We start from the raw sequence: 14312 nt of genomic DNA, 5'->3' as shown, positions 1-14312 counted from the left end.
CATAATCCCAGTTTATGTCCCCATGGCCTTTCTGTTAAAACCCAGGAACCAAGCTACTGTAAAAGTGGATATTTTCGTGTGATTAATTTTTCACGCTCAGCTGAGTAAGTTGAATTTCGCATGTTTTAATTCTGCGGATTCAGGACATTTATTTACTAGAACGCACGGCACGCAACAATATTTGCGTGCTTTTATTCTGATGCTGGCTTCTGGTTGCACAAAATGCGTGAAGATTTCCACACCATGAAAATTGCCACGTTTACAGTATACCCGAGTGGACTTGCTGACTTTACAACCACCTGGTATCTGGTAGGTCAAGTTTGGATGGGATTACTTAATGCTGATGGAATAGCGTGTCAAGTTGAGTTAAGCTACGTGCCTGGGCACATAAAGGCTTAAAACAGACTTACCTGGAGGAGATACCAGAAGCCAAACGGCATGTTGCTGATAGTCTCATCCACAGGATAGTGACCAGGAAGAGCTGTGAATCCCTTTGTGTGTGGAAAATTGTATCATAAAGACATAATGTCATATATTTCATCTACTTTTGATACAGGAGACGATTATACTATAGAAGAAGCTGCAACAATGAAATATAAAGCATAAAATGTCTCATTGTAGTCTTGGTACAAGGAACTACTTTATTTATGAGGGGTTTAAAAGTGAGCAAACTGTAACAACAACACAAAATAAAACTATGAAGACATTGGGTCATAACAAATCAATGAGAGAGAGGGAGAGAGGATTTGAAGTGATGGCAGTCTTCACATTTAGTGCCTACTGGGCAGCATGAGTGAAATGGTTAAATTATGTTACCTACTGGTTCTTTAAACGAAAAAGTCTGATCAATGAATATAATTGTTTATAAGGCCTATATCTGTTGCATGAACATCATCAACAACTCACAATATAAGGTCTTGCTTCATATTCAATTTAATAACCAGCAATTAGATCAATTTGCTTGAAGTTGTAACACTGCTCTGAATTGTTCAGCACTGATTCTATTCCAGTAATTGGATGCAAATATTGTGTATTGATACTTTAATCACACACAACTCACTCACCATAACTAGGCTGGTGAACTCCATAGCACGCTGCTTGTCTTCACCAGTGCTCTCAACTAGTATCTTGGTGTGGTTCTCCCCCAGAGTTACGGCTAACCTGCACAGTCCCTGCACAGTGTCCTGGATGCAGGGGAATAGAGAAGGCACAGAATATTTTTGTGTTTAACTCCTAGCTGTAAAGTGTCCTTTGCAATCCCATTCTCTGGAGAAACAAGCGCGTCTTTTCTTCAAACCTTACCCTGAGAAAAGATGGTGAGGCCAGCTACGACTTGCAAAATAGGTTCATAAGGATGGTTGATGAACATAAAGTTTTCTAAACACATCCAATAATTGTATTTACCTGTAACAGTTTCGACAATGAGCTGTCATCTTTCTCAAACAATGGCTAATCAACAACTGATGATTTGGCGCCAATTAGCAAAGATGACAGCCTGTCGTTGAAACTGTCACAGGTAAATACCAGTTACAACTTGCCAATAATTACACAGATGCATCCATAGATCAGAGAACTAGATAATTACTACAAGATAATACTCACTACAGCAAATGCCATGACAAGAGCAGAGAACATCATTGGTACTTTCCCAATGACCAGTAGTACCTCACTCTAATCCATTTACCCTACTAATTGGTCATCCACAATTTGTATGGAAGGGTCTCTCAGACTACATTTTGAACGAAACTTGTTTTTCATCCACCATGATTATTTACAACATATCCCAATAAGGCATTATAGCCACTTTTGGAAAACAGCCCCCTCTCCCCCCCCCCCCCCAACACACACACACACACACATATGCACAAATTGACATTTATCATGCCATAGTTGCTAGAGAAAATACAAAGGGAAAACTAACCTTGCAAAACATATGCAGCCTACTTTTAATAGTCTCATTAAGAACAAAGTTTACATGGTACATCTCACTGCAAACAGTGAAAATTTGATATACATGTATGAGGATGAAAACAACATCTTGAATACCACTGGCATCAAGCGTCAATCAATTTCAATTCAATTTCAATTCAGTTAATGCACCCTCCAGTTCACCAAAGTGATTGGCAAGTTGAAATCACAGGGACTGCAAATCAAATGAAATTTACAAAATCATAAAATGAAATAAATGCAGAATACAAAATGCATTAAAACTGCATGAGATACAATCTTTAAGACATTCTGTGCAATCAAATGAGGCCTATGATTACTACAGTGTATGAATAAAAGAATCAAAATAAGACATTCTTTATACTCACCATATTCTTTTCTCTGACTGATGTGGCCAGCAGGTCCTGTAGCTGTAAGATCTCTTGTATAATACTTCTTACTATTGTAGGATATCTGTGGGGAGGGAGATTGCAGTGGAGGTATTAAAATCATGCCATCTCCTATGAAATGTCTCTCATACAGTCACTCGGCCAATGCCCCATTTTAATTGCTGCATCATGTGCAGCGGGGTACATAACCTGAGAAATTCATCACATGTAAATAACTTTCTGAAAAAGTATTTTTCTTTTCATTTCAAGAAAATATATTTCTAATCTAATGAAGAAAAAAAAAACACCTCCAGATATGATACAAACATACTGGTTTGCAACAATGCAACAGTTTCTACTTTCCATCTGTCTGTCGGTCTTGTCTGTCACTGATATTGCTATTGTCATCATCATCATCATCATCCTCATCATCAACATCATAATCCTCCTCCTCATCATAAACATCTCCTTCATCTTCATCATCACCATCGTCATCACCATCACTACCACCATCACTACCATCACCATCATCACCACCATCACCTCCATCATCATCATCATCATCATCATCATATCACATTATCATCATGATTCTAATCATTCACCATAATCATCATCAACATTATCCCCACCATCACCATCATCATCATCAACATTATCCCCACCATCACCATCATCATCCCCACTTACTTGTGGGCTGTGGGTTGGGACACGACACTGATGAGGGAGTCGATGCAGCAGTCAAAGAGCTCGGGGTCGTGGATGAGTTGGAATAGGAGGGTCTTGAAGGACTCCACCTCGGTGAGGGGTACGCTGAGCTGCACCCAGCTGGAGAAGCAGCGCAGGGCCTGGTGCCGGATGTGACTGGGTGAGTCCTCCTGCTCCAGGAGCGACTGGAGGAGGGGCAGAACTGGAGGATGGGGGGTAGAAATGTGAGATGGATTAAAGGTCCTGTTTACCTTTGGAAGCAGTGATTCAAAAAATGTTCAACATATCACATTTGATGCATATGTGTAGGTCAGTTGCATCACAAAACATCCTACCATATAGAATTTTTGCAATAAAGCTTAAAATATGAGGAGATATCACTATTTTTCTCAATAAACCATAACTGTAGACCGTTTGGTCTGAAAACATTTTTATTATAACTATTGTTCACATTTTGTATATTTGACAAATACTTAACATCAATTATACTGATTCAAATTTTTACATTGATCGTTTCTATCCCTAACTCACATTTTAGAACTATTCTGAAGCACTAATGCTGGGTTTTTGTTTCATCTGCAAATGGTAAATTATGCCTTTAACCCCTATTGCGATTTGTTTGCTGATCAGCACTTCTGCTTGCTAGATTGCATACTTGCTTGTTTGCTGCTCTCCTTACTTTGCATGAGCAGCGCAGACGTCATTAAATTTGACTGAAACATGGAAATAAATAGATAAACTGGAAAAGCACTCCGAGGGCATAGACTTTCGCCAAGCAGCTAATATCCACCCATACACAATGCTTAAAATTGTCCAATTTCCCAATATAGAAGCTTTTTGTTTACGTCATCAGCCTCCAGCTGTGCGGCGCCTCGCCCGAGCAGAGCACGTGCTTTAGATAGAGCGCCTATGCAAACCTTATAAAGTATGCGCAGCGTGAACTCCCAAGTTCATTGATCCTACCTGCAAAGAGATAACAAATCCTTCAAAAATCCACAAAAATTCTGGGATCACTATCAGAATTTAATCATCTTTCCTTGTGTCATTATCAACTGTTCTTGCAAGTTTCATCCAAATCCGTCCACAACTTTTTGAGTTATTTTGCACACAGACAAACAAACAAACAAACAAACAAATGCCAATGAAAACATAACCTCCTTCCTTGGCGGAGGTAATAAAAAGTCATATGAGTTTGAACTCACCATGTGTCATGCCTTTCTCGAGTTCATGCCTGACTGTGCTTTTCCTGTGCTGTGACATGGGTGCTGTCTGGAACTGTGAGGAGATCAAGAAAAATCCATGTTAAGCGATATTTTGCGAAAACGTAAGAGGCATAAATACTCCTGGATTTGACTTTACAGCCGTTTCCTTCGAACAGGCGGATAGGACCTGCTAACAACTGGATTAGGTGCATAAGGGGAAATGTCTAACGGCATCAGTTTTAACTGAAATGAAAGACTTTGGGGTTTGGATTGGGCACATACTATTTGCTTCTTAAGATATAGATCCAAGCTGTCCCTAAAAACATGCCAAGTCAGGGCATTTTCTGTTTCAGTGAGATCATTTATTGACCAGTTTTAGCTCTTTTTTCTAATTTCTTGCTTCCCTGTAAATTCAATATAAATTTTGTTCTCTCTATATATGCATCCATTACTTCTTAGGCATGACTTAAAGGCATACTTTTTGTGGAAAAGCCATCAATATTTTTTAACTTTCCTGTAAGTGTCTTTCATGAAACCTGTAGCATTTTTTTTTGGGGAAAAAAAAACAACAGAACTACATCAGTAAATACTGCCAAAAAAGTGACAACTGGCAACTCCGACTCTGTGATCTGTCTGATACACTGTAGCTTTTGAAAAGGGGGCAGAGGTGGGGGGGGGGGGGGGTGGACACACCACACCACACCCCAGTTCTTACCTCTTCTGGGAGGACTGTGAGGAGTTCAAGGAGGGCAGAGCACCTGTGCGTGGAGTCCAGGTGTGGAGTCCTGGCCTGCTGGAATGTCTCGATGATGCTCTTGACAGCATCCGGCCACACGTCTGGCATGGTGCTCAGCGCAAAGGACGACAGCTGTTGGGGGAGAGGGGGTCAAAAGGTCACCAATTCGCAGCAGCTACTTTGCCTGCCTAACGCAATCTCATCTCGTCTCGGTGGCAGGCGGCATCCGCCCTCAATTTCAACTTTGCTTTCTTTTTTTAAGGACCACAACTTTAAACACATTCTTCAAATGCCATTGGACAGGAAAGAAAAAGAGGTACAGTTTGGGGGATTATTGTTTGTCCCAGTTTTTCCGAGAACATAAACATACCACCCATTTAATTTGCACTGGTTTTAAAATAGATGCATAACAGGAAATCCACAAGGATTATCAACTCAAAATATTTGTTTCCATGGAGATCATACGCAGCAGGTGGCAATATCATTCAGAAGCCCCCCAAAAAGTGTCTGTGTACTTTAAACTGTGCACTGTGGATCAAATACTATAATGCCATTCAGAACAGGAAAGGAAAAAATGTAAAATTCACACTTCTAAACCTCTAGATTGAAAGCTGGTATTCATTCTGTTGACAAGGGAAAGTCAAGCTACACTTTTTTTTTCTGATATTCCCAATATATCACACTTTTCATTCACAAATTAAACTGCAAAGGAACAATGGCAGCCATTTCCCCTTGTATAATGTGGTTCTGATTCCTGGCACACAAAATTGTGGCATCAAATTATGATGTCACATGCAATATTTCTGCTGAAATGTGTATTAATCAAGTTCATACTCATTGATTTTGGACAAATTTGATGGGTGACGGACTCTTTTATATTGACAATCTATATGAAAATCCAGTTTTTCTTTATCATGAAAGAGTCTTTACAAACAATTTTTTCTTTCGATACTGTGGTTGAAGAGATTTCAACTCACCGTAAAATCTCCTGTCAGCAAACACTCACAATGCACCATGTTGCACATTGTTCAAGGTGGCTAATGTTCTGAATACAGCATTTAAGTAAAATTAAAGTAAAGAATTCACCAATATAATAATACAGGTAAGTTTGGGGGGTTTTTTGTGTGGTTTACAGGAAAAAGATATGCACTTTCACTTTTCCTATGCATTTTCATGCTTTCCAGGCACACAACTTCTGACAAAGATAGGATTTCTGTTGCCCAACAGAGAACTAAAGTAAAAAAAAAAAAAAAGTCCAAGCTCCAAGCACTGACAAATGTTAATGGGTCAGTCTTTCACGGGCCACATGTCTAGCTTGAACCCAAAGGGGTCATGTGAAAAGGTGGTGCCTACCGCTACGCAAAGTCTGGTGAGTACGATTCGCGTGCCGAGGGCGGAGTTGAAGATCTGCTGGAATAGCTGCGTCCTGAGCACGTCATACTGCTCCGAGGGAACCTCTGGCCTGCGGGATGAAGACAGTGGGGCGGAAGGATTAAAAGGGAAAGTACACTTGTGGGTTTCAAGAGGAAACATTGTGATTATGAATGCATGGTGTCAGCTGAAATCACTATAAATGTCAACTGAGCAAATTTGTAATGTTTCGAGTGGAAGTAAAGTGCATGCAGTTCGGGAAGGGCAAACTTGCTTATGGGAAATGCTGCAAGTGTGCATTATGACTACCAGCATCGTAAGGGCAAGAATGAGCTACATTTGTAATTGATCCGAATTACTCGTTACTTTTTGAGCAGGAGTACAATCAGTGTGTTCCTTGCTTTCTTGAGGCAGTTCCACCATGACATTTAGCCATATGGCTAGCAATCATTAGGAAGCAGTCGTTTATGTGTTGCAGTCTCACCAGATCAACGTTCTTTATACAGTAGGAGCATTTAATACTATTGGAAATAACCTGACAGTGTGGACCCTCTAAAAACCAGTCTTGGGCTGACAAGGGCATTCCACCCCAAAAGTGGAAGATAATCATTAAGTTGAATTAATTTGAATTTGGATTGAACTAAAATTGAACATGAATTGAATACACACAGACTCGCACATTTGCATTTTTATCAACCTGAAAAGCACAGCCAAACCTAATTAGAAAAAAAAAAAAAAACTTTATTGCATGCTCCACAAATGCTTTCTGTAATAATCGAATAAGTGTATATCGGAAGACTGGCAAAACATGAATATTCATTAGTATGAGGGAGGAGATTTCTGCAAACGTCAAAAGCAGCATTCCCAGAATTTTAATGTAACACACTTACTGTACTCCTGATCTTGAAACAAGCGAGGATCAAACTCATTCTTGCAAGATTATTAGTTTTATTTTCTTCAGGCACAACAATCACATAGTGCTGTTCAATGATCTTGGTACATGGGAACATGCCAACAGTTTGCTTGATACTATTTTGTACAACACTTTATCACTATATTTAAAAGAATATTATCATAATTTCTGTACTGGAATTATTTCAAAGTTGGTGGAATAGGTCTCTCTGAAGAAAATAAATGGTGAGCATTTTTTTAGACCAAAAATGTCCACTCAATGAAATATGGGCAATGAATAAATAATAACTTAAATTCTCTTGAGACTGGATTCTTCCACCATGTATACCTTGGGTGTTTTTATACTCGCAAATTTGATTGATCAACTGGCATTTGAAACATCAACAACTTGAAAAACCATTTCCTTCCATAATTAACAGAAAGGAAATGTTTATACTTGTCTCCAAGGAGGGAAATTGATAACTTTTTTTTTCATTTCACTGCTGTGGTTCTCAATTTTGACTTCAGCCACTTGTGAACTTTGCCACACAGGTCTTGATGTTCAAAATACTTGGAACATACAGCATCTGACTTAATAGGGCAACGAGGATCTTCACTCCGTTCATTCATTAAGATCCGAGCATTTGAAAGAAAAAGGAAACAAACAAAAATTTCTGCACACATGAATGACATCAAATGGTTGTATTGCATGAAAACTTGATGAGCAAAGGCACTCACCAACTGCGGGATATTTTGCTGTGAAGTACGCTTGCTCCGAAATACTGCACTTCAGGTGCCTAATACAAAAGAAATGAAAAGAAATGACATTTTTAATGCTAAATGAGTCAAGCGAGTCAAGCATTAAAGCATAGTATGGTATGCATGTACTTGGTATGATGGGCATATGCGTTTGTATGTCTGTGCCAATAAAGTGTTTCACTTGGCTCAAGGTGGTAACAGCTAGAATGCATTTTATTCTTTCTCCAATCCCTAAAGCTGCCCAACCTGCTACATAACACTGTGCCTCTTTGCAGAAACACACCATCAGCACATGCAAGGGCTCGGACCCAAACGCGAGCTGACGGGTGTTAAGAGCGCTGTTTGCTCAAGCTGTGACGGCCAGTCTCCCTCTCTTTAGTTTGATGGCTATCAGCACGTGCACCTGGCACAGCGAGGGAGCCCTACTTTTTGTCTCCACTCTCAAATACACACACACACATACACACACACACACACTTAATCTCACACATACACCCACATGCACAAATGCACACATATGCCAAACACACACACACACATACACAGACAAACAAAAACAACAACACAAAAAGAAATGAAACACAAGCACAAACAATAACACACCTGTAACATCTGATGAACAGACAAAATAATAAGGGGGTGGGGTGTGTCTCAGTATTGGGCACTACTCACATCATGTTCTTGAACCAGGACATGGGGAGGGGAACGGGTAAAGGAGGGGGGGGGGGGGTATGAGGACAACCACTGGAGTGTGTGTGAGTCACATGAATGTTATTCACAGGATATGGCAGTCGCATATATCCAGGAGCGGTCTAATAGCAGTTGACTACTTAACTTGCAGTAGAACAAAGTCATTTGACACACTTAGCGACTGGTCCAACGACAAGCATTTTCTCGCGTGAATATCACATTCATTTAATGACTTGCAACATTCAAATTAGCAGTGATGCTCTAGTCTCCGTTTCAGACACTTTCAGTATCAACTGAGTAGAATAAGTACCAGGTACTATTTAAAACGATGCTACGTGTATAGGGCGCCTATTTGAACATTAATGATTCAATGAATATTTAACTTGTGTGACTTTGTCCCCAATCTTGTTTGGTCAGTACAATGAGCATATTAAAGAGCTACAGTAGCCCATGAAATGCTGAGGGTATATCTAGCATTTTCTAGTTTTGGGGCCACACATTTTTTTTTTTCAAAAATATTATATTTCTAATGGTCATGTCATGTTAGTGAAGATAAATTGAAAATATTCACAACAAAATTTTGTTTTGATAAATTGCATATTCTATGCCAAACAGACATTTTCATATCGAAAGTACCATAATTTTTGTTTAAAAATGTCACACATTTTTCACATTTTACTGGATGGGGGTTTCCCCAACTTTTCTATCTAATTTTGTAGATTAATGTCATACAGTAGGAAAAAATACAGAAATTCCAGGTTTTTATCTCTTTTCACTACTAGGTCCTATATTTGCATAATTATGAATCATGTTTGCAATGTCTGTGTAGTCCCATATTACGATCTTTCTGTGGTACTTTGTGCAAAAATGCACATTTTGACACCATTTGCAGCTGTAAAATTTCATTTTTATGATGAAACCTATTTTTTCTGCATTGTTAGCTGATGAAATTGAACAGGGTTTAATGAAATAACATGGTTTTCACTTAAATGCATATGTTAAGGATAACAAAGAGACACAAAATGTAGCTTAGCAGTTGATTTGGGATGTATACTTTGTTAAGTACAAATAGTCACTGCACTACATGTGTACAACATGTAACTATACAAATTTATCAGCAGGGCAAAATGTATCTTGCCCCTGTACTGTATGCATGATGGCCCATGGGGAGTGCTCTGAGTTACCATATGATTACAATCATGTTCAACTGAGGAGCACAGCTTGAGTAACAAGCATAAAAGACATGGGATGAGCGCAAGTTACTCTATTCTAAAACGTATACTGCCTCCTCCCCTGACCATCATAAGGGACAACCCAGGCATCAGGGGGGACTTCCCCCCGTCTTATCCAATTACAGGACTGCGGGCAATTAGATTAGCTATGGTTCAACCGAAGGATGTCTCGGCATTAGATAGCAATTAACTGTCTAACCTGGCCTAATTGGCAATCTTGCGGCACGGGTAACGGTTTTTAAAATGCAACTTGTCTGCTGACAACTAGCGCATGCCTCGAGGGACAGTGAAGCTTTCTCAGGTGGTACACGGGGGCGACTTTGCCTAACATAGCACATCCTATGCAGTTGATTGATGAAACTCACCAACTCTGGGATTTGTAATTCAAAAAGCTATGGATAGCCACTTGTGTGTCCATCATTTTATTCAAATACATTGTATGATATGATATGCCAACATTATGATTTCTTAGAAATAAAGAGCTTTCATTCCTAACATGACCTCAATAAACTTTTAATTTAAAACATGGCTACCCTCTAGTTGTGGTCTCCACTCTAAAGCACTAATGAGATTGAGAGGAAATTAGTGATTCTAACAGAGTTTAACCCGTTGAAGACTAGTCCCGAGTATACTTGAGCAGGCGTCTGTGGGAAATGCATGTTGTAGAAAATCAGCCCGTCCTCAACGGGTGAATGTCATTGTGCACTAGCTGTATCTTTACTCTCATACAAGGAATCTCAACATTCAGTAATCTTGGATAAATTCCTCTGGTAACTCATACCACAAAGCCCCATAATTGGCATATGTACAAGAAACTGAATACTTGATAATAAAATACTCAGTTGCTTTTTACTTTGTTTGCCTGTTGTAGGCCTACAGGAATAAACTCAACCTCATCATCACTGACTCATACAAACACTTTGCGCTGCACTGAAGTTGACAAATTTCAGATCCAACCATACGGCAAACAACTTCCGGCAAGCCTGGCTCTACTTCCCACAAAAGGTCAAACCACGAAACGATGTCCGCTGACCGCATCACTGGAAGAGTAATACCAACTCCTCGCCAGGTAGGTTAAGATGGTGAATTCTGGACTGCTCTTCAATGCACATCAGAGTTGTGAAGCAGGAGGTGGAGAGGGATGGGGTGTTTTCTTTTGATGGGATACTGTACGAGCTGAAATTTTCGCGTACAGACATTTTCGCGAATTGCTACTTGGAGGACATTTTCGCGTGTCGTTAATTTCGCGGTTGCAAGGGTCTAACTGAACTTAGTTATTCGTGCGTTAATATTTTCGCGTGTTGTTATTTTCGCGGTTCAAAGGTGATTCATGAAATTCGCGAAAATAAAACCATCGCGAAAATTTCAGCTCGTACAGTACCACAACACTTGTTTAGCTACCAATCATATCATTCACTTCCCATTTTGATTCGTATAAAAGTACTTTCTGATCTCATGCCAAATATGTGTATGTCCCTGTTTCAGAGCAAAATCTTTTTAATCTTGTTTAACCCTTTTGTGCCAATGAGACAAATGTGCACAAATTTCACACACATACCTATGGACAAGAAATGAATGTGGTGCGCAATGGGTTAAAGACAGATTGTTCATTAACCCATCAAGGAACAGGATAATTTGTGGCAAATTTTACAGTAAAAATCTCATCTTATCTTTTCTTACATCAGTCTGTGATTTTAACTGCATATACTATTTTGTAGAAATATTAGAAGGAACTGGTGAATTTTTTTTTTCTATCAGAAAATCAGAAAAAAAAAATCATAAAGATTTGCTGATTCGAGACAAAATCAAACATATATTTACCTAAAATCTTTTAAAATTTGTCACTAGTTTCATGGTGTTATACAGTTATCAGTTTAGAGGCTTTTGATCATTCTGCAACCAAAATAAACGCTACATGATATGAAAGGCTATTTATTTTATCTTACAAAAGACTTATAATGAATATTACAAATAATGAAAAGATGTATAGCATCAAATGACAGAAATATAGTTAATGGACTTAATGGGTTAAACTTTTAAGTAGCATGGCAATGCCATGCAATGGGAAGGCCGGCCTGACTCTGATACTGTAAAACCAGAAATGTTCGCATGCATTTTGATTTCGTAAATTTCGCGAGAGCCAAGATTCTTGAAATTAAAATGCAACTGAAAGTTCTCATCTCCATTATAATTATGCATTGAATGCCAGTGGCAATTTGAGAAAATTTCATGCCGCGAATAAGGCTGTTGGCTCCAATTCGCGAAAAATTTGTCATGTGCCCAAAAATCCCACACCAACTAAAATTTCTGACATTAATCTGTTTCCCTGTTCAAGAATGTGCCTTACATTGTATACCATTTCAAACATCCACACATACAGTGTAGATGCTGCTAGGACTTCACTTTTCAACTGACCAAGGGCGAGTGTCCAAATGACATGAATTACAGATATCGCATGTGTACCATAGCCACCGATGTCAACAAAGGGACCATGCATGAAATAGGCCCCGAGGTGACCGAGTCGGCCGTTAGCCAGCACCGAGGATGTGGCGATAATCAAATAACGAATACATCTCTCTCTATGCGACTAATGCATCATGTAAACATGTCTATTTCAAATGAGTTGGATTAATCGTGAAAAGTGGTGTCGCTTTTTGATGATCATTTCAAAAGAGTAAATGCGTTGAAAAAAAAAGTTATGTAGGACCTACAAACTACAGGACAAATAAGCCATATCACATTTTTAATGGATATGATTTGTGAGATCATGCATAACTTTAAAATTCAATGACTTTCTTAAGTTCTGGGCTGCCGAAAAATTTGGCCACTTTGTTTGATTCCAATCAAGATGTCTTTACTGAAATCGATTTCAACGTCATATTCTGTCCCTCCAGCATGATTTGATTTTTAAGAGAACAAAGGGACCATGTATGAAATAGGCCCTGAGGTGACCGAGTCGGCCATTAGCCGGCATCGAGGATGTGGGGATAATTGGGTCATTACCAACAGGAAGTATTCCCACAATTGATTGCCTCCACCGTCTCGTCACATCTCGGAAACTTATATCTTCATTAACCAGTGAATATGATTTGATGAGCAGTAATACGAGATGATAGCTCAAACCCGTTCGCAGTGCGCTTGCTCACTTTAAGACGCGAGCATGAGACGATAACCACGTATTCACCACTCTGACACTTGTCAGAGAAAGGTGCGCGTTGTTTTGCAGACCCTTCCAATTACTGTCAGCTTTTCACAAATTTCACGTGTCCACACCGACACAAATCTGAAAAGGCCTATATACACAAGACCTATATGGAAATCAAATGCTCATCCTTTGATTTTTCCTATACTTGTCTGATTTCATTAAAACTTTCCTTGATAATCAGCTTCTCATTTCATACTTCTCTCATATCATATAAATATCCCTTTGGAGTACATCAGTTTATCTTTGAACACATACATTGACAATCATCCCTCACATCACCATTCGTCATCAATTTCCTGTTGATGTCAAAGGTCATGAGAAGGACAAGATGCATCCTTCCTTTGAAAATTGCTTTAATCTTGTTTTTACTTTATTAGTTATGAAGACAGGACTTATTATTCCTCCTACAACCTAAAAACTCACAACTTATAGTACCTTCATCCAATCCAATAAAACCACATTTTTTTCTGAACTTCTCCCTGTACTGACCACAAAATGCAAATATGCATGCGTCTTTAGATATGACACACTGAATTTACATTTTCATCCTTGGAAGCTGTACATTGTCAATTTTACCAGCAGAATAAAAAGCAACAACACAAAAACATGAAAACCATTATTAACGTCAACTAACCACTTCCTTATGTTTTTGCAAATGTTTCAGTAACATTAATGTGCCTATATGTGAAAGAAAACATCTGTCTTGGTTATGAATAATACAGCCTTCACTGGGCATCTATTGCAGGGTGAACATTAGATACATGTGATTAAGCAAAAGGGGGAACAAAACAGGGTGGCAGAAAGTGTGTGAAAAAGGGAGAGAAAAAATATATAGATAAGAGGGGGAAAAAAGACTGAGAAAGGCTGAGAGAAAAGGGTGGTAACATAGATTAAGCTCCTAATCCTAGGAAATTAAACAATCATAATGACACAACTTTTCCACTGTCCACATTACACCTATGTGATGAACACTATCCCACATGAGCATGAGGGTTCGCTTTAGTGATTCAGTGAGCCAAAAAAGTGCTTGCTTATTCATGTAAGTTGGTTGTTTGCTGTGGATGATGTTAAACTTCATCATGAGAGACGAGGGATAACGTATGGTCTCTTTGCTTGTTTGGGTACTTGATCTGCATCTTGTCGTAAAACAATGTGAACGTGTCGCCGAAGGAAAAATTTAAGTTTACAATGACTCCACAATGA

The 14312-nt window shown here is 39.0% G+C and overlaps 1 protein-coding gene across 1 annotated transcript in view; it reads right to left on the bottom strand.

Annotated features, from left to right (window-relative positions):
• Positions 1 to 14312, bottom strand: part of LOC140236908 (importin-13-like) — a 101841-nt gene that overhangs the window by 63896 nt on the left and 23633 nt on the right. Inside the window, exons 4-11 of the mRNA XM_072316844.1 lie at positions 7962 to 8020; positions 6315 to 6423; positions 4941 to 5093; positions 4226 to 4298; positions 3006 to 3225; positions 2316 to 2400; positions 1065 to 1184; positions 411 to 491 (exon numbers count right to left, since the gene is read on the bottom strand). Coding sequence (XP_072172945.1) covers positions 411 to 491; positions 1065 to 1184; positions 2316 to 2400; positions 3006 to 3225; positions 4226 to 4298; positions 4941 to 5093; positions 6315 to 6423; positions 7962 to 8020 — 900 coding nt within the window. The remainder of the gene's footprint in view (positions 1 to 410; positions 492 to 1064; positions 1185 to 2315; positions 2401 to 3005; positions 3226 to 4225; positions 4299 to 4940; positions 5094 to 6314; positions 6424 to 7961; positions 8021 to 14312) is intronic.

This window comes from Diadema setosum, chromosome 13 (genome assembly GCF_964275005.1).
Source record: "Diadema setosum chromosome 13, eeDiaSeto1, whole genome shotgun sequence".
Lineage (NCBI taxonomy): Eukaryota > Metazoa > Echinodermata > Echinoidea > Diadematoida > Diadematidae > Diadema > Diadema setosum.
The sequence above is the reverse complement of the archived record's forward strand: the minus strand, read 5'-3'. Positions and strand labels throughout refer to the sequence as shown.